This window comes from Passer montanus, unplaced genomic scaffold, assembly GCF_014805655.1.
Source record: "Passer montanus isolate IOZ18808 unplaced genomic scaffold, ASM1480565v1 scaffold119, whole genome shotgun sequence".
In the NCBI taxonomy this organism is placed as follows: domain Eukaryota; kingdom Metazoa; phylum Chordata; class Aves; order Passeriformes; family Passeridae; genus Passer; species Passer montanus.
This window is the reverse complement of record NW_024358611.1, coordinates 1,053,265-1,073,303: the sequence shown is the minus strand read 5'-3', so window position 1 is coordinate 1,073,303 and position 20,039 is coordinate 1,053,265. Positions and strand designations below refer to the sequence as shown.

The following is a 20,039-nucleotide window of genomic DNA, read 5'->3' as shown; positions in this document are numbered from 1 at the left end:
AAAATATTGCACTTAGATGCAAAATGCAGGCAAGGAAGATGCCTGAAGAACACAGTCATATTTTGGGTGCTGGTCTTCAAATAAAACAACTGAAGAGATGCTAAAAATCCTAGAAAATATGAAAGACCAAGAGCTCAAGAACATAACTACACAAAAAAACCCCAAAAAACAAACAAAAAAAAAACCAACCAAACAAACACAAAAAACCCGCCCAAACTAAAAACAAAGCAACAAAAAACAAACCCCCTCCCCCCCAAAAAAAACCCAAACAAAATCCTGTATAGAATCACTTTGATTCAGCAACTCATCAGAGGGGCTGCATAAAAATATAAAATAAAAAATAAAATAAAATAAAAAAAAAATATATTTTCCACACGCACACACATTTCACAGAAAGGTAGGAAGGGGATGTTTCTCAAGATGCCTCTGTGTATCCGTCCCCATTTCCCTCCCACGACAGCGAGATTTGGGAACTCCAGGGACATCCACACCTGAAATTCTCTTCAATATTCCCCCTGCCCGTGCCCCTTATTCCCCACCACACACAGTGAGTGCTGCTCATCCCCTTCCCCGGCTCGGAAACAGCCGGTACACAGCCGAGACGGGTTTTAAGATATTTATTCGAATTTTAGCAAATTTCCAAACTTTTTTTTTTTCCTAATTTTCACTTTGGTGGCCGCTGCGCTTGCCTGTTTTAAAACTTTTTTTTAAATCAGGCGCCAGTTAAGCCGCCCTTTTTATGCGCCGGAGATCACGAAAGCCCCCCTGCACGGAGGAAGGCCCCCAAGATGGCGATGCTGGCGGAACGTGAGTGCCGATCCCGGCGGGAATGCCGCGGGAATGCTGCGGGAATGGGGACGAGCCGGTGCCCCGGGAGCGGCCTCAGACCCTCCCCACAGCCCTGCCTGAGGGGTCCGGGCCGCGCTGCCCCTCCCGCGGGGTGCGGGGGCGTCCCAGGGCCGGATAAAGGGGTTCGGAGTTAAGGAAAGGGGAGTGCAGGGACGGGGAGAGACGGGATGAGGGGTCCCTCTGGCCAGGAAATTGGGTTCCCTGTGTCAGGGAGGCCAGGATGGCCGGGAAAAAGGTTTAGGGGCTCCGGTGTTGAAGAATGAGGGGATTTGGGCTGAGAAAGGCAGGATGGGAGCGTGGGGGATCCTGGGGCCAAGGAAAAGGGGGGAGAGGGGGGGATCCAGGGGTGCCTGGGGTGAGAAATGGAGGATTTGGGGTCGGGGAAAGGCGGGAAGGGGCATCCAGAGGGTGCCAGGGTCAAGGAGAAGTGGGGCCTGGAGGCTGGGAGGGCCCAAAGGGGCTCCAGGGGGGCATTGGTGCAGAATGAGGGGTGCAGGGGGGTAATCGTGTCCCAGCAGGGCAGGAGCAGCTGGAATGTCCCTTGGACACCTCTGGGGACAGCTCGTCCTGTCAGTGGCTCGGGGCCATCTCTGGCTCTGTGTTTGAGGGGAGACACCTCCAGAGGGGAGGTGGCAGGGCCGGGTGTGGGTGCTGGGGACACCCAGGGCAGGTGGCAGAGCCGTGTGCTGGGTGTTGGTGACAGTCAGGGAATGTGGCAGAGCTGTGTGTTGGTGCTGGGGACACTGAGGGGACATGGCAGGGATGGATTTTGGTGCTGGGGACACCCAGGGCATGTGGCAGGGCTGGGTGTGGGTGCTGGGGACACTGAGCAGAGGTGGCAGGGCCACATGTGGGTGGTGGGGACACCCAGGGGATGTGGCAGGTCCATGTGCTGGATGTTGGTGACAGTCAGGGAATGTGGCAGAGCTGTGTGTTGGTCCTGGGGACACCCAGGGGACGTGGCAGAGCCAGGTGTGGATGACACTGAGGGGACTGGCAGAGCTGTGTGTTGGTGCTGGGGACATTGAGGGGACATGGCAGGGATGGATTTTGGTGCTGGGGACACCCAGGGGATGTGGCAGGGTTGGGTGTTGGGTCTGGGGACACTGAGGGGACATGACAGAGCCAGGTGTGGGTGGTGTGGACACCCAGGGTACATGGCAGGGCCGGATTTTGGTGACACTGAGAGGACATGGCAGAGCTGTGTGTTGGTGCTGGGGACACTGAGCAGAGGTGGCAGGGGCACATGTGGGTGCTGGGGACACCCAGGGGAGGTGGCAGAGCCAGGTGTGGGTGTTGGTGACACTGAGGGGACTGGCAGAGCTCTGTGTTGGTGCTGGGGACATTGAGGGGAGGTGGCAGGGCCGTGTGCTGGGTGCTGGTGACACTCAGGGGACGTGGCAGAGCTGTGTGTTGGGTGTTGGTGACACTCAGGGGAGGTGGCAGGGCCATGTGCTGGGTGTTGGTGACACTCAGGGGACGTGGCAGAGCTGTGTGTTGGTGCTGGGTTCAGTGCCTGGCTCATTTCTGGGTCACTGCTGGAGCTGAGCTCAGCCTGAGCCAATCTCCTGCTTTTAGGGACCCTCCAGAGGAGGATTTGGGGTGGGGAAGGGCCTGCAGGGACCAAGGGAGCAGTGACAGAGGGCACTGGGTTTGTCCTGGAGGGGACTGGGGGCAGAGGTTGGGGATGCAGAGAGACTGAAGAGTTTAAAAGATGGTTTATTGCAAAATCAGCCATGGAAAGGTGAGGCTGTGAGGTTGTTACATCAGAGGCTGTTACAATTCCAGTTACAATGCCTTTCTAAGGCATTTATTCAAATTTCTGATTCCTTATCCAGTCAGCTGCTTCCACAAAGTTCACCAGGATCTTTATAACCAATTGCTAATCACAATTAGCATCACAATCACATGATTTACCCCAATTTATCTTTTTCTATCAACTCTGTAACAAGTTCTGTTGTTAAACTTGAATTGTTTTCTGCTGTCCTGCTTAGCATATTTGTTCACTTACATGAGGCCTGTATCTACTTGCTCAAAACATATTTCTGCTTAAACTACAAATCTTTATTCTTATTTTGTTTCTGTTTCACTACTCTGTTCTGAAGCTTCAAGCCTTCTCCAAGGCCTTAAATCAAACTCTGTGTCCATCTCTCTGTCTGAGCCTGCATTTCCACAGTCAGAGCTCAGCAGGGCTGCAGCTTCTCCTGAGGGACAGCTCCAATTCCTGCTCCCAGGGACAGGGAACAGCTCCCCAGGGAATGGTGACATTCCCAAGGCTGCCAGAGCTCCAGCAGGGTTTGGACAATGCTCTCAGGGTGGGATTGTTGGGTCTCTCTGCAGGGCCAGGAGTTGGACTGAGTGATCCTTGTGGGTCCCTTCCAGCTCAGAATATTCCATAATTCTGTGCATTTTATTGAAATATTCCAGATATTGGAAACAAAAAGCTTCAGGTTTGCCTCTGAGGGGATTGAGAAGTTGAGCTCCCCGTTTCTGACAGGACACCCTTGACCAAGAGCTCAGGGTCTGGTGAATTTCTTTGCTGGGCTGCAGGAAATTTGGACAATACAAATAACAAATGTGGTGTACAGTGGGAAATAAAGCTGTGATTTTAGGGAAACAAATCTGCATTTGCACATGGAATTTTTTAGGTAATTTCAGTGTGAATTTTGGTGTCATTTTTTTCAGAATTTGTTAATTATTTTATTCAGAGTGTGTTAACCTGGCAGAAACATGGGGATTAATGCCACAGTGTAGCTAAGGAGGTTGCAACACTTAGATTGAAAGTGCTGGGGAAGGGAATGCCTCTTAATTCAAGAAATAATTGTGTTTGATGCCCTTGTGCTTTGTGACCAACAACCTCCTGGGTGCAAAACATTTCAGGGGCTTCTCCACAAGGAGAGATATTCAGGAAGAACCATAGAAATTCACTTCTGAAGCTGTGATTGAAAAGAGGGGCAGCTGCTCAGCTGGGGAATGTAAGATCTGCTTGAACCAGAATCACCAGGGTTGGAAAAGATCTCCCAGACCTCCAAGTCCAAGCACTGCCAAGGCCACCACTGAGCTGTGTCCCCAAGTGCCACATCCACAGGGCTCTGAAGTCCCTCCAGGGATGGGGATTCCACCACTGCCCTGGGCAGCTGTTCCAATGGCTGATCACTTTTTTCATGAGGAATTTTTTCCCTCATTTTCAATCTAAACCTTCCCTAGCACAACTGGAAGGCATTTCCTCTCCTCCTGTCCCTTTTTTTTTGGGAAAAGAGGCTTTCCCCTCCTGTCAGGAGTTGTGCAGAGCCACAAGGTCCCCCCTGAGCCTCCTTTTCTCCAGGCTGAGCCTGTGGTTCTCCATGGGGCAGCAGGGAATCCCAGTTTAAAGTTGAAAATCACAGACCACAGTGCTGGTTCCCCATCTTTTCTTGGCACCACAGGCAGGACTTGGACGAGTTGCTGCTCTCAAGGTTTCCTAGTGGGAATAATCAAGAATCCCAGGATGGTTTGGGATGGAAGGGGCCTTGAAGCTCATCCCATTCCACCCCCTGCCATGGCCAGGGACACCTTCCACAATCCCAGGTTGCTCCAAGCCCCATCCAGCCTGGATTTGGACACTTCCAGGGATCCAGGGGCAGCCACAGTCTCTGAGGTTAATAAGTTGTTTCCTGCAGAGGAGTGAAGCAGGCAAAGGTTGGGTTCCCCTCACAGCCCTCGGGCCTTTAACCCAGTTAAAAACTGTTTGGGGACTGTTTGGAGCTTCAAAGTTTCGGAAGTGCGATAAAAAAAGCGCCCACCTTGAATTCTGACAGTCTTAGTTCCTTAAAAATGAAACAAAACTGGGCAAAAAATGAGTCAAACATCCCTGTAATATTCAATCCCTCTGGCCCAAATCCCAAATCTTGTCTTTTAGGGAACGATGACTTCCTGATTGCATTGAAAACACCTCGTTGGATTTGGCTTCTCCCTGCCTTGTGTGGCCTTGGGTTAACCGGTCATTTTTGATCCAGCATTTCCCATGGTGTTTAATGAAGTTTGTGATCTTCCTGTCTCCCATTCTTTGTTTGTCTTGTTTATTTAGGTTCTCTTCCTGCCCAGGCTTAGGTGCACACTTCAAGTGACTGGTTAACTGGGCTGACTGCTCTTCCTTGATTTCAAGGAAGCTGTTCCTGGTGGGAAAAGCAACATGTGGGTCTGGGAATCTGTAATTTCTTTAGGAATCCACATAGGACAAAGGGGCCTTGATTCTTCTTTGTATCTCTTAACTCCTGCAATAATTTCTGGCAGCTTTTCAGTTTCCCCATAAACCGTTTTTGAGAAATCCAAAGGCTGAAATCCCACAGGTTTCTGTTCTGTCATTCCCTTTCTCTGATCACTTACATTGGATTTTTCATTTGGCTTTTGTTAGGAAACCAAATATTAAAATGTCTGGGTTCTGGTTAGAGGGAAGCCTGGAGAATTGATTTTGTCCAGAACTGGGAAAGCAGCATCATAATCTCTTTCTCTGTAGACTCCATGTTGAAGCCAGATGTAAAACAAAATTGGAATCAATATGGAATTCACACCTAAATGGTAATCCTGCAGCCCATCCTGAGGGACAGCAGCTTCCTCAGCAATCCCATTTTGGCATCTTCCCATAATAATTAATATTTTCACTGGGCTTTTATTGTTGTTGTTGTGTTTTTTCATTTAGTAAAATTAACCCCCAAAATATATCAAGTCTGGCATCATTCTGGGGTGGTTTTTTTGCAATGAAGAGCTTTGGTTGTTGTGATTCAATACCAAGAACTCTCTGGGAATGCCAATAGAGCCTGATTGACTTTTCCCTTCCTGCTGCAGCCCGGAGAAAGCAGAAGTGGTCTGTGGATCCAAGGAACAGTGCTTGGAGCAACGATGACTCCAAATTTGGCCAGAAGATGCTGGAAAAGATGGGCTGGTCCAAAGGAAAGGTAGGATCTAAAGGAGAACAGTGTAGCTGAAGGGTCTAAAACTGCCAGGAGACAGTTTTGATTTATTCTCTTAAGTGCACAGGGAATTTGAGCAGTGATAGATTTCTACACTTTGTTACAAAGTCTTGTTTGTGCCTCTCCTGCTTTCCAGTTTCTCTCCATTCTTTGACAATCTAAATTCCCAAGTGAGAGCAGCAGTTGGAACATTTAATTGGGTTAAGGGTTTTAAGCTGCCTCTAAACCCTCAATTCTCTCCCTGCTTTTGCTACTCTTTAAGGCAACTCCAGGACCTGCTTTAGTCTTTCACCCGGTTTTAAGGTTTTTTTTTCTGATCTGTTCCTTGAATCCCCCAAAATGCTGTGAGCTGTGTCCCCTCCCAGCTCCAACCAGCACCTGTGGGTGAGGGGACTGGTTTCTGGCACAAATAAAAACCTCCAGGTCAGCACAGACACCTGCAAACTGCAGGTTTAATTCCAGAGAGGTGCTTCAGCAAAGCTGAGATTTGGGGCTGCACATCAGGGTGTTCAGTGACAAGAATCCCCACAAAACCCCCATTAACTTTAATTATTCTTCTAGATTTCCTCTTCCAGACTTTCCTTAAAAGTTAGGATTATAGGATAAAATTGGGATCATTCTCAATTCTGTAAATGCCTTAAAGCCTGTTTTTGGATTTAAACTGTTGTCTCAGTTGTGTCACAACATTTCCCACTCAAGATACTGAATGTTCCTGGCCAGCAGTTGTACAAAAAGGATTTATGTCTCCATTCCATTACAAACTTGGACAAATGGAACTTTCCCTTGATCAAATTAAGGGGCAAAAGCCCATCTGGGCACTGAAATTAGGCTGCTTAACACCAATCCTGTAAGTGGTTGTACTGAAATGTGGTCAGGGAAGGATGTGTGGCCAAGTGTTCTGCTTGCTTCCATAGATTTTGGTCAGCAGAAGTTTCAAGGCAAATTTTCCACCCCATTGACCAAATAAACTCTTCTTTGTAGAGCCTTTTCCAAATAGGGCTCATCCCTTCAAATTTTCCACACCCCAGGATGTGTCTGCAGGGCTTCTCTCCACTGCAGCACCATATAAATGTTTATTAATTCTAGCACATTTGGCTGATGATGTGTGACAGATGAGGCAAAAAGCAGGTAAAAATACCAGGAACAAAGTTTTAAACCCTAAGTTTTGCCTTTTATTTTTTTAGCCTTGAAAACACAGTTGAGAAAGATAACCCTGGACCTGAATATTGCTGCATATTAAACAACCCCAAAGTTGTTTGCTCCAATATTTTCACCCACTTTTGAGGTGGAAGCAGTTGTGAATGTCCTGTTGGCTCCAGTCTGCTTCTCCCCTGCCCCTCCCTGCTCTTCTTCCATATAAATTTGGTTTGGATTGTGTGTTCTGTGTGGATCTGCCTCATTCCCATTACCCTTCCCAGTGACAGAGACATTTTTGGGGAGAGGCATGTTCTTATGTAGAGTCTTGTTGGAAAACTGCTAAACAATTTGGGCTTGCTTGGGGATGTCAGGTGGCTTCCTGATTAATCACCCAACTACTTAATGTTGTTGCTATTTTAGTGTTTATAATGCTTTGCTGGAGGCTTAAGTAGTAAATTTAAAAAACTTTGTGTGTTGTGTGGTAATGCCTGTGAATGAATTCAGCTACGAGCAGGCAAATTAACAGGAAGTTGTTATTTTTTTGCTGTATTTCCCTGTGAACTGTCTCACAGTCCAAAAGCTCCAATTGCTGCTGTGAAATCCTTACGTTTTTGCCCTCAAATCCTCCTTAGGGTCTCGGGGCTCAGGAGCAAGGAAACCCAGAACACATCAGGGTTAAGGTGAAAAACGACGTGCTGGGATTAGGAGCTACCATCAATCACGAGGTGAGCACTACACCCAGGGCAGGGAATGGATCCCATTTCAGCAAAAGCACAATTCTTTGAAGAGAATATCAGTGAAATCTGTAGTCACAGCTGGTGGTAGCATCTTAAACAGGATTGTTTAGGATTTCCAAGAGAACCCTTTTAATTTCACTTCACTTTGGGGTGGCTGTAGGAGTTGTGGTTGCTGTTACCACCTGTGGAGCTTCCCAGGGTCCCTCCCACCAACAAGGATTGGATATATCCAATTCATTTACTTCTAAGAGTCTTAGTGTCTGTTTTGTAAAACTTGTGTTGGTTCAGAAGACTTCTGCCTTGTATTCATGTGGGTGATATTTACAGGACAACTGGATTGCTCATCAGGATGACTTCAACCAGCTTCTGGCTGAGCTGAATAACTGCCATGGACAGGGTGAAACAGGTAGGTTCATGCTTGGCTCAGTCAGATGCTGGAAGCTCAGCAGAGTTTCCATTCTGTGTCTTTAAAAAGATCCTGAGGCCCAGTTTGTGATACAAATGATATTTTGGATTAGGTTGAGAACTCCTTCCCCAAAATCACTGGGAGCCAAAGGATGTGTTGCCATCCATGAGGATAGATTTGTGGATCTCAGTGGATCAGTTTTGCTCTCACCACTCAAAGAAAGCCTTTTTCTTGAGGAAAGAAAACAGAAAATGCTGGACCTGTTTATTTTATCCAGGATCACAATATTTGAGACACTTTCCCTGGGCTGTACCTAGAGGAACATTTCCTTCTTTATAAAGCACCCAGAATCTGTCTGAAGGCTCACAACAATCACTCAGCACTGCAATGCTTTGCCTTCCTTTTGCTGGTGAACTGTCACACTTGGCTTCCATGCTCCAGTGGCTTCTTAAATACCTCCTTTTCCTGTCCTTGGAGAGCTTCTCTGTAGCTTTTGCCTCAGAGTTCTACATCTCTGCTCTGAGTGTGGCATAAAGTGATTTTTGTAGCCCTGGTGTTGAGCACACAAGTGGGGAAACTTTCCCAAAAGGGCTATTTTTGAAGACTTCTATTTTTGAAAAACTTTACAAACTGACCTTGCTTTGTGAAAATGAAGTTAGGAAGTTGTGGTATGTGTGAGCTTAGAGAAGAAATTGGTTTATCAAGTGATTTATCATCTCTCCCTTAGTTAAATGCAGTTTAAACTCTGGTTTTGTATCTGAACACCTCTCTGGAGTGTGGTTAAAACAGGGGCTCCTGTCCTTGTGCACAAGGGGCAGAATTGCCAGATTAGTGAATTTACCAACTCTTCACTCATTCATTCTTAACCTTTGAGCACTGAGTTTTCTAGGAGAGAAAATGCAGAAAGAAGAGGAGGAAAACCAGTTAGCAAGGAGATTTTCTAATCCTGGAGTAACAGGATTAAAATTTTGAGCCTGATGCCTCAAAACACCTTTTTCAACCTGTTATGCAAGCTGTCCTTGTGAAATCATGAGGCCACCCAGGACTCAGTGCTGTCACTCAGCTCCTGGAGAGGTAGGAGAGCATTTCATGGGGAAATTCCACAAGTTCCTGTCTCCCTTTAGAACTAAACCCTGCCCAAGTTGCAACTTGAGCCCTGGGAAGATCAGGGAGGTGTAACTGGTGGGAAACCTGCAGACTGATGAGCAGAGAGCCGAAATAACTTGCCAGGGCCACGGTGAGTCAGCAGAGGCAGGTTCAGGGAGCAAGGCTTGGCCCTAAGCTCTGCTCTCTTCCCTGGGTCACCTCATGCAAAGTGACCTGTGAGAACTCTTATTTCTCCCTGTTTCACTCAGTTTTTTTGGTCCTTTTAGGAGATGGGACAAGTTTTCAGTCACTGAGAACAAATTTGGGTGCACCTTGGACATTCCAGGTCAAAGTCACATTTGGTGATTTACAGAAAGGCATCGCTCTGGAACTTGTTTTTTTGGCAATTGTTGAAGCTGGCAAAACTCATCCAGGAAAAGACTCTGCCTGCAGCTGTGCTGCAGGAGCAAATGTAACATTATTGGCCACCCTCCAGTTTCAAACTGCATTAAAAGTCAGCTGAAAAACTTCATTGTTCTTAAAGAACCGGTGCAGTTGCCAGAGCTGGATTGCAATTAGAGGTTGGAAAGGAAGGGCCCCGTGGGGGTTGATGCCAACATTCAGATACCCTCAGTGTCTGTAGCTTTAGCTGTCTTTTCCTTTCTTTTTTTTTTTTTTTTTTTTTTTCCTAGCTGGGCACCAAGTGAGGGCAGGTTTAGATTAGATGAAATATTAGGAAGAAATTAATCCTCTGGTGGTGAGGCCCTGGCACAGGTTGCCCAGAGAAGCTGTGACTGCCCCTGGATCCCTGGAAGTGTCCAAGGCCAGGTTGGACAGGGCTTGGAGCAACCTGGGATAGTGGAAGGGAGTTGGGACTCCATGGTCTTCTCCCACCCAAACCATTCCATAATTCCTGACTCTTTTGCTGGGATCCTCAGTGATGGTGACTGTCCCTTTCCAAGGATAAAAAGTGGGAGCAACACCCTGGCAGTGCTTTGGTACATCCACCTCGATCACATTTGCTGCAGAAATGCCACTTTGGTGGCTTTATTGCCCCGTCTAAATTGCTTTAAAAACCACATTAATACTCCTGCAGTGCTTACTCAGTTTGTCAGAGGATTTTCCAGTCCCTGGAAGACACAGGGATGTATTTCCCTGCCCACTGCAAGTGCCAGCACGTTCTGTAGTGAAGTTCCTCCCTGCAGGCACAAGGCGGTGCTGCTGCCCCTTTCCCTGTAGGAATAACGTGGAGGAGGAAGGCTCTGTGCAAACCTTTTGCTGTGTAATGCTCCTTTTGCTACCAGGAGATTGGAAACCAGGCTCAAAGTGCTGCATGGCTGTCAGGATATTTTAGTTGTGATCCTTACTTTCCCACAGACCCTTTTTATTGAGGGTTTTTTTGTTAAAAACTGGATTTGCTGGTCCTTTCTCTTCCCATTAGTGTGGGAGTGGGAGAGTGGGTTTCAGCCTGCTGGCCCTCAGCTCTCCCACTGCAGGCTGGGGATTTCAGGGATTGATCAGGTGGCACTGCCTTTCAAACAGTTCCAGTGTCAGAAAACTTGGGCAGCAGAGCTTTCCAGGGTGGGATCATATGAAAAAGGTGACTCAACTTGGCCCTCAGGGTATGGGTTGATTTCCCTACCCATCCCACAGGCAGGAAAAAAACACCTCACCATAGTAACCCTCTGTGGAGTTACAGAGCAGAGACTCCTGTGGTGCCTCTTTTCAGGACTAGTAAGGCAGTAATTAACTGTACAACAGGTTAGTTCTCTCTTTCTGGCAATGCTTTGTAAATTAACAGGTTCTGTGACTGCAAAGAGAACATTTGTACCCCCAAAATAACTTGCCACAGCAGAGGAACGTGATGTCTGTGCTGTTAAATAGTGAGCTTAATCCTTCACGTGGCCTTAACCTGCTCACAGTCTCCCAAAGTACTGCTGAGTGACTCTGGGACTGAGCCAGCCCCAGAAACCATTCCCAGAGGACAGTTTAGATGCAGTCCCTCTTCTGGAAGGCTGGAAAATGAGATAATAGGGATGTGGCAATTTGTTCTAGCTGGCCTTAGGGACAGAAAAGCTTTGTCACCATTCAGTTTCCTTGCACAGATGTATCAGCTTATGTCCAAATAAAGGTATTTTGTGTAGGGTTAGAAATTAAAATCCTGTTTGGAGGAGGGGGGGTTCCCCCTTTTTCTTTCTGCTCACTCAGTATTTTATTTCCTACTATTTCTTACATCTTTCTCAGACTCTGGTGCTGGAGATACTCTATGAAAAACAGCACTATTATTATTTTCTTACCACAGAGATGGGTTTGCCTTTGACCTGGAGTACCTGTATCTGCCTTTTCAAATTACATTGGAGTGGAAATGGGAGAGAAAGGGGATGGGGCAAAAAAAAATGAGGCATTGACATATTTCAGACAAAACTTAGCATGCTTTCTTCAGTAATACTTTATGATATGTTGTTGACTGGATTTTGAGAGAGAAAGTTAATTACACTGATGTTTGAATTTGATGCTTAAGTGCCTCTAACAGAACTGGATCCTCTTTGTTTGGGGTCTGTTTGTTTTAGAGTCCTCAGTGAAAAAGCAGAAAAAGACATTCAGCCTCGAAGAAAAATCCAAATCTTCCAAGAAACGTGTCCACTATATGAAGTTTGCCAAAGGTAAGAGGAGTTTTGTTGTTTCATAAGCCCTGGCCAAGATTAGAACAAACCCTGCTCAAGGTGATCTGTTGCCTTGTGGAGTCTAAATTTGGCAAGTAAAACCTGGGTTTAGAAACACCCCCTGTGGCTACTTGCTTAAAGCTCTAATGTGCTGTTCCTCTTTATTTTGTGCAATTTTGGGTGGCCTTGGGCTGCTGGTGTTGGGAATAAAACAATTCCCTAGAAAAGGAACTGAATAAAGGAGCAGCAAATATTCCAAGTAGTCAGGGCATGGACAGGGATGGGGGCAGAAGGCAAAGGTGAGATGGGAGTGACTTGGGCATCTGCGTGGCACTAACCCCTGCAATCCCCAGTAACCCCTGCTCAGAGATCATGTGGATGAGATCAGGGATCAGATTAAACCTGCATGAAGGAGGAGGAAAGCCCTCTTACATCGACCAGGTACTTTATGGCATAAATTAGGGCAGCCAGAAAAATTCTATCAAGAATTTGTGGAGTTGAGTAATTTCTTTCTTTCTTAGAGTGATGACATTATTTCAGTCAGCCCAGCTGGCCCTTGACAGTTGTTGAGACCTTTCCCTTTTGCTCTGTTCCCCTTTCACACGGTGTGTGCCCATTTCAGGGCATGGATAGGATCAGTTTCCACTAATGGCTGATTTATTAAACTGAAAGCTCTGTGTAATGTTTTCTGACAGAAAATGCCTCTGCTAAAACAGAGCTAATTGATACCTGAATGGAGGCCAGATTTTCATATCAGGGTTTGGGATTTTTGGTGAAATAATTCGACCTTGAAGTCCGAGCTGTTAACATGAGCCTGCCACTTTATGACATTAAACAATTAAATTGGTTCAGGGCTTGCAAGTACAGAGGCCATGGCCTGTTTGAGCAAAGAGGATTTATTTTGATTTGGATTTAACCTTTTGCTAAATATAGAGGAAAAAAAGAAGTGTCTTTTGAGCATGTAAAACACAGCTCAAGGCTTTCATATTCACAATGTCCCTGGTTTGTTTGGTCACATTTCCACAAGGCAGCCCCTCATTTGCTTGTACCCTCTGTGGCCTGACACAGGGAAATTGTCCTTTTTTCAGTGAAAGAGGAAAAGTTATTTGAGAAAGGCTCGTGTTGTCGTGGCCCTTGTTGTTGAAGTCCAGTCCTGCTTCCTTTCAGACTAAACAAGACAAGCTGACACAAAAGCGGGAGAAGGGAACAGCGACGGCACCGAACGCGGCTTCCGCTCCTGGGGCTGGTTTGGAGCCTCTCTGCTGGAGGAACAGCCACCCCAGGATCTGGGAAATACACCCCAAGCTCAGATTAAATCAGCTGCTTTTCTAGTAGCTGCTCCCCTGTCATGCTGCAGGAGATTGAGGCTGTCAGCTGAGTTGGTTTTCTGTTAGAGGAAAAATGGGGGATACGTCCAGGGGGAGGCATGGAAAGGAAGCGTAGCCTGAAAACCAGAGCAGGAGGATTTTAGGTGTCACATTCCAAGCCTTGGCCAAGAGAAAACTGAAAACAACCCCAGTGTCTTCCAGCTTACTTGGACAAGGCCATTTTGAGGCAGTGCAGTGAGGCAGCAGGAAGCTGGGGAACACTTGCTCCTCTAGGCTGATGTGTCTCTTTACCCTCCAGGGACAGTTAAGGATCCCAGGAAAAAGAAGATTTGGGGATTTTTTTTTGTTGGGTTTTTTGTTTGTTTTTTTGGTTGGTTGGTTGGTTTTGGTTTGGGTGGTTGGTTTTGGTTGTTTTTTGTTTTGTTTTTTTTGGGGGGGTTTTGTGTTTGGTTTTTTTTTTTGTTTTTTGTTTTTTTTGTTTTGGTTTTTTTTTTGGTTTCGTTTTTGTTTTGGGTTTTTTTGGCCATTACAAGATTCATTTTGAAGTCACTGCTTTTCAAGTGATTGAGATCCCAGCAGAGTCTTAACAAGTTGACCTGTCTGGGTTAATTTTGTTTCTTTAAATTTGCTGACCTTTTCCAAAAGAATTTTCTGATGGAGTCAGTGGACAACTCAACAACTCCTGCACTGTGGGATTGGTTAAACTTTTGTCTGTATCTCTGAATATCACATCACATCACATCACACTCTCCTGCTTCCCTCTCCTTGCTCCATGTCTGATATCCAGCTCACCACACAACAGTCAGATGGCAATAATGGCCCTCCTGGAAATCTTTGCTTCACCCTTGAAATGGTTTTGAGTTGGACTAACCCAATGTGTGGCAGAGGTGGAGGTTTTGCTTTTCAAGAGCAACATCAGAAATCAGAGAAAAGTCCCCACTGAGTAAAAAAGGATTTTTTTTCCATTGTGTGGAGGAGCTGTAACTCCCTAATTTCTGTAAGAAATGGGGAATCCTTGTGAGAATCCAAAGATCCCAATGTATACAAACATTTCCTCTTGTGTACCTTCATTTAGTGGCTTTAGCATAGAACCACAGCATGGTTTGGGTTTGAAGGGACCTTACAGTTCATCTAATTCCACCCCCTGCCATGGCAGGGACACCTTCCACTATCCCAAGTCCCATCCAACCTGGACTTCCTGATTTTTGTTTTATCTCCAAGCACAGTTTCTCTCTGTCTGTGTGTCACACTGTTACCAAAATGCATCCTCAGATGTGAAGGTTTTGGGGTTTTTTCCTCTCTTTACCCCTTCCAGGTAAGGATCTCTCTTCACGCACTGAACAGGACCTGTCCTGCATTTTTGGGAGAAGGCAGAAGGGTGCCAAGACCCAGGTAAGCAAGAATCTTCTAATTTCTCTTGTTTCCTTGTTTATTATCCTTTATAACAAAATATCCAAATGTCTTCTGCCAATTTGTTTTTTCTACTTGAGGTGCTGTGCTTGAACTGTGAAGAAATAAGAGTAAATTTTAATTCCTGTTTTTTGTGAATTATCATGATATAACTTCTTTGGAGATAGGTAACTCCAGTATTTTAATTTTTTGGTAGGAAGTGTATATCACAAAGAAGAATTTTGCTTGACCTGAAAGGTCACATGTTGGACTTGATGCTCTCAGAGGTCTTTTCCAACCTAAATGATTCTGTGAAAGATCCATGAATATCCAAAATAAAATATCCCAGTAACAACTGTGGAGATATCCCAGTAACAACTGGGAAATCTCCACAAACTGCCCTTGTTTTCACAAAAATTGAAAAAGGCTGAGCAGCTGCAAAAGATTCAGAGGTGGCCTGAACAGTGATAAATATTTGATAAGAAGACCTTTCCCCTAAGTTTGGATAATGAGATCCAAGTTTGGACCAGTTTTTATTTTATTTATGTGTTCATTAGCATTTTCACTTGCAGAGCACAGACCAGCTCAATCAATGGATAAAATAACTGTGACATGACCAACATATCCAGAAAAATTCTTTGGGAAAATAACACCTGGAAAAGCACAAATGAATATATTGCAGGAATTGCCCTGTTGGTTCCAAGTTCTTAGAAATCTTTGGTTTTAAGAGAAAGTTGGGGCTTGGAGTGGAAATTTCTGGAATACCCTGTAGTGTTTGACACCTTGCTCCTTGTGCTCTTGGAAGTTGTTGTGGAACTTCACTGCAGGTCACTGAGAGCTGAAACAAGGATTTGGGAACTTCCAGTCTATGGGAGCTGTTGGAGCTCTCACATCCTGTGGGTAAACTTGTACCAGGGAGCCCTGTTGGTTCTGATCACCTAAATATGCCCTGGATCTTCTCCTTGGCTCCCTTGCTGTCAGATCAGTGGGAAGCAGGACAAACTGGGATTTAAAGCTGCTCAGCACTGCTGGGGTTGAGGGAGCAGATTTTGCCCACTCATGAGTTGTCTCAAGTAGTTGGTATTGTTTTCTCTCTATGTTCTACATCTTTTGAAATTCAGAGTTGGAAAGTTGCTTCTTCTGGGACTTTTTCCTGCAGAACATTTGCTCTTTTGTGGATAAACACTGGAAATCACATAGATTTTATGAAGGGTGTCTTAAGTTTGTGCATGTTTTTGCCAATCCCTTGACAGATGCAGTGGTTGGCTGATGGCTGCTGTGCAGATTTCCTGACATGATTCAAACTCCTGGCAGAAAAGTCACAGACTGTTCCCTCCTAAGCACCCAAATTTCCTCATGCAAATCCAGGCAGGAGGGAGCAGAATTTGGAGCTGCATTGTTGTCTTCTGGCTGCTGCTGAGCAGCCACAGGGGGAGGAAGCCAGAGGCAGCACAATTGCTTCCCCCAGCTCCCCCTTCTCCTTCTCTTCATGGATCAGAGATCTGTGGAGTTTGCACAGAACAGAAGTGCATTGCTCAGGCCCTCCAGCTCTGAGCAGTTTCATTGCACTGCACCCATGAACTCTTCTGATCCCTTTCCACCCTTCCCATCATGTCCTGGAGCCTGCTCCTTAAGGTGGCACAAAGAGAAGTGCCCCATGGGGGGAATTCCCTGTGTTTGCCTTTGGTTTGAAATCCCTGAGCTCTGGGCATTTCCCTGCTGTGGCACAGAGCTCCCTGAGTTGTTCCTACATGGAGATGAGGTAGGAAGGGTTCTGGTGCCCAGCAGAGCCCTGGGTTTTCCTGCAGGTTGTGGTAGGCTTCAGTTCCCTTCAAATTTCAGCTCCTACAACCCTGGGCTGCTTTTCTTGATGACAGGATAAGGACTTCCATACTTCCACAGGAGCCAGAACTGCTCCTATCCATGAATCTGATTGCAGGTTCCCAGCTGTGGGTGCAATGGAGATGATAGATGGAAGTACCCCTGTTGATCCTGGCAAAGCTGGAGCAGTGGCCACAGGAACCTCATGGATTTAAAAAGACCAAGTGCTGGTGCTGCATCTGGACCAGGACAACCCCTGGGATCAATCCAGTCTGGGGATGAAGGGATGGAGCAGACCTGGGGGAAGGACTTGGGGGTGCTGGTGGGTGAGAGCTGGACATGACCCAGCCCAGAAACTCCTGGAGCTGTTGAAGCGAGCCCAGAGGAGGCACCAGGAAGATCAGAGGGATGGAGCAGCCCTGCTGTGAGGAAAGGCTGAGGGAACTGGGATTGTTCATCCGAGAAAAGAGAAACTTTGGGGTGACCTAATTGTGGCCCTCCAGTACCTGAAAAGAGCTGCAATAAAGATGGAGACAGACTATTTACAAGGACCTGGAAGAAACAGGACACAGGGAATGGCTTCAGTCTTACAGAAGACAGAGCTAGATGGGATACTGGGGAGAAATTCCTGGGAGGGTGGTGCGGCCTTGGCACAGCTTGCTCAGAGAAGCTGTGGCTGCCCCTGGATCCCTGGAAGTGTTCAAGGCCAGGCTGGATGGGGCTTGGAGCACCCTGGGGTAGTGGAAGGTGTCCCCACCTATGGCAGAGGGTGGATCTGGATGATCTCCAAGGTCCCTTCCAACCCAACCCAACCCAACCCATTCCATGATTTTACAGCTTGAAGTCCTGTCTCTGAGGCTCTTTCTAAGGTATCATCTCTCTCCCTCCTCTGTTCTGAGAGGTGCAGCTTGAGAAGCATTCAGCACACATTTGATGTGCACTGAATGACCCCAACAGATCTACCATTCCACTCTTGATCTTTTGACAAAGATTTTCAGCTTAATTCTTTCTCCCTTATTTCTATTTGTTTCAGTCTAGGATCAGAAAAACGTGGGTATAAGTTCATGGGAATATTCAGGAGCTGCTTTTCACAGAATCACAGAATTGCTGGGACTGGAGGGGACCTGGAGGTCTCCAGAGGATTCACCTGCTCAGAGCAGGGTCAGCTATGGCAATTTCCTCAGGAGTTTGTCCAGAGTTTTGATTATCAGCCTTCTCTAAAGCCTCCAGTTTAAACCCATGACAAAATTTCAATGGGTGGTTAAAAGAGATCACTTGAGTGGCAGAAGAGATCATAGAATCATGGAATTGTTAAAACTGGAAAAGACCTTTACAATCCTGAATTCCAAGGCTGTTCAGCACTTTGCCATGTCTTCAGGTGCTATAGCCACGTGTTTCTTGAACACTTCCAGGGTGGTGACTCCTCCACTTCCTTGAGCAGCCTGTTCCAGTGCTAGACAAACCTTTCCATGAAGAAACTTTTCCTAAATCCAATCTAAACCTCCCTATTGTTGCACTAGGTCTGGCTGGTTGGCTGGTGTCACACCAGCCAGAGGTTAGGAAAAGAGAAGAAAAAAGCAAAACACAGGGAATTCCATCCATGCTTATGCTCCAAGGGGAACTAGTGGGAGAACTCAAGGCTCAGTGATGGTCTCTGGACCAGCAGGATAATCCTGGCTCTTCTGAAGTGCTCTGGTGATGGATCCTTTCTCTTGTTCCACACCAACTCTACAGCAGTAAGTGGGGAATGTTGAAACTTGGATTATCTACCTTATCAAAGGAAGAGGGAGTTGGCCAGAGGACTGTAAAGATTGCAAAAGAGGGGGATTGCAGAGGAAATGCTGTTTGCCCCTGAGGGTCGAAAGGAGTTTCTCTAGAAGTAATAAAACTACAATGCTGTTGTTTTGATGGTTCTGGGATATGTGTTACTAATTAGAGGCAATTGCAACTTTTAATTCTCCTGAATGTTCAACATAACAGCCCTTTTTTAAAAATTATTTTTGATAAATCATGTGTCCAACTCAAACCTCTTTAATAAACTACACAGGGACCTTTGTTTAAACAAAAAAAAAAAAATACAAGTCAAAAAAATGAGGTGGGGAAGAAAACAATGGCTGGGCTTCAGAGTGGACCAAATTGAAAACGTCTGCAGTTTTTCCCAGGGAGAGCAAGTGATCGAAAATATTGAATTGTAATTATGATGCTCTCTGGAGACCTGCAGTGAGGACCTGTTTTGCAGGCTAAGATCTGCCAGACTTGTTTTTTGCCACCACTTTTCCCTGTGATTTTCTCACTTGCTTAGGAACACTGGGAGCTGGGGAGACAGAAAAACAAATTCCATTAGTTCCTATCTGGTTGAACTTCCTGGAACCCCCACTATTTTTTTTGCTTCTCAGAATTTCCTTCCTCCATCCAGCTGTGTTTCCTGATGGAGCCTTATCACTGGAGAAAATGCTCCTGAGTGAAGCTGAGGATTTGGGAATGAGTTGCAGACGGTCCCAGCTTGGTTGCTGAACAACATGATTCTGGCACTGATTTCACTCTGGGGGCTGGGGGGAGCAGCTCTGATTTGCCCAAACGCTGTTGGAGATGCATAAAAACCTGAGTGTTTTGCATCCATCTCACATGCATGGCTCAGGCCATTCCATGAGTAATCTGCTTCCTCCAAGTTTGTGTAACTTGGATGTAAACCTGCGTAAGTTCCCTTAAGCCACCCAATCCAAGTAGCCCGAAAGTCTCAGGCTTGCAGTGATTTCTTCCTTGTTAGGCATTAGAAATGGAACTGTCCACCCCTGGTGCTTTTTCTCTTTTTTTTTTTTTTTTTTAATCAGGAAATTGTCTTCTGACACATTTTGCAGAACTTCCTCAACTGATTTATATTTCCCAGCACTTATCACAAAAGCATGTTGGCTAATCTTAAGGGACATTGCTGAAAATCCATTAAAGTCTGGCTCTGCCATGGGCTCCCTGAAGTTATGGGTGAACTGATACCATTCCCTGCACCTCGACTTTCTCTCTGCAAAATATCAATCATATATTGGTGTTACTGGGGTTTCACAGTTGTAACTTTTAGGTAAGTTGCAAGTTTAATCTTAGGGTTTTGGTTTTTTTTTTACCTGTGACCAAATTTGTTGCAGGGTTAGCACATAAATAAATTTGCTGCTCCCTTTTTTGGCAATGCCAGGGAAGGGGAAAAACCTGCAGAAGAGGAAAATGAGTTACAAATTAACACAGATTTTTCACTGTTCTGCTTTGGAGACCACAGTTAGCATGAGGTATTTGGGACTGAGAAGCAGAACAGAAAAAAAAAAAAGACATCAAAAACCTGGAGAGAGTCCAAAAGGATTTAGTAAAATGGGAGACGGGGTTAGAGGGCATGTCCTAGAAGGAGAGAGTGGAGGAACTGGATACGTTCATCTCAGAAAAGAGGCAGAAAAAAGATGACCTCTCTGCCTATAAATACCTGGGGGTCATGGGGAGGGAGGAGCAGAGGAAGGGAAGGGACAGTAATCAGAGCAGGCAAAAGCCAGGAATGGGACTGGGGGTGAGAACTTCAATTAGAAAAAGGAAGACTCAGACTTGCTCTTCAGCAGGCTTCCTCACCATGATGTCAGCGGGGCACTGGAGGAGTCTCCTGAGGGAAATCCCAGCTCCTCAGTGAGTGACGCCAAGAA

General features: G+C 46.0%; 1 protein-coding gene across 1 annotated transcript in view; it reads left to right on the top strand.

Annotated features, from left to right (window-relative positions):
• The first annotated feature begins 770 nt into the window (after positions 1-770).
• Positions 771-20,039, top strand: part of PINX1 (PIN2 (TERF1) interacting telomerase inhibitor 1) — a 59,496-nt gene continuing 40,227 nt past the window's right edge. The window contains exons 1-6 of the mRNA XM_039697630.1: positions 771-807; positions 5,674-5,783; positions 7,568-7,660; positions 8,000-8,078; positions 11,735-11,827; positions 14,471-14,547. Coding sequence (XP_039553564.1) covers positions 789-807; positions 5,674-5,783; positions 7,568-7,660; positions 8,000-8,078; positions 11,735-11,827; positions 14,471-14,547 — 471 coding nt within the window. The 5' untranslated portion in view covers positions 771-788. The remainder of the gene's footprint in view (positions 808-5,673; positions 5,784-7,567; positions 7,661-7,999; positions 8,079-11,734; positions 11,828-14,470; positions 14,548-20,039) is intronic.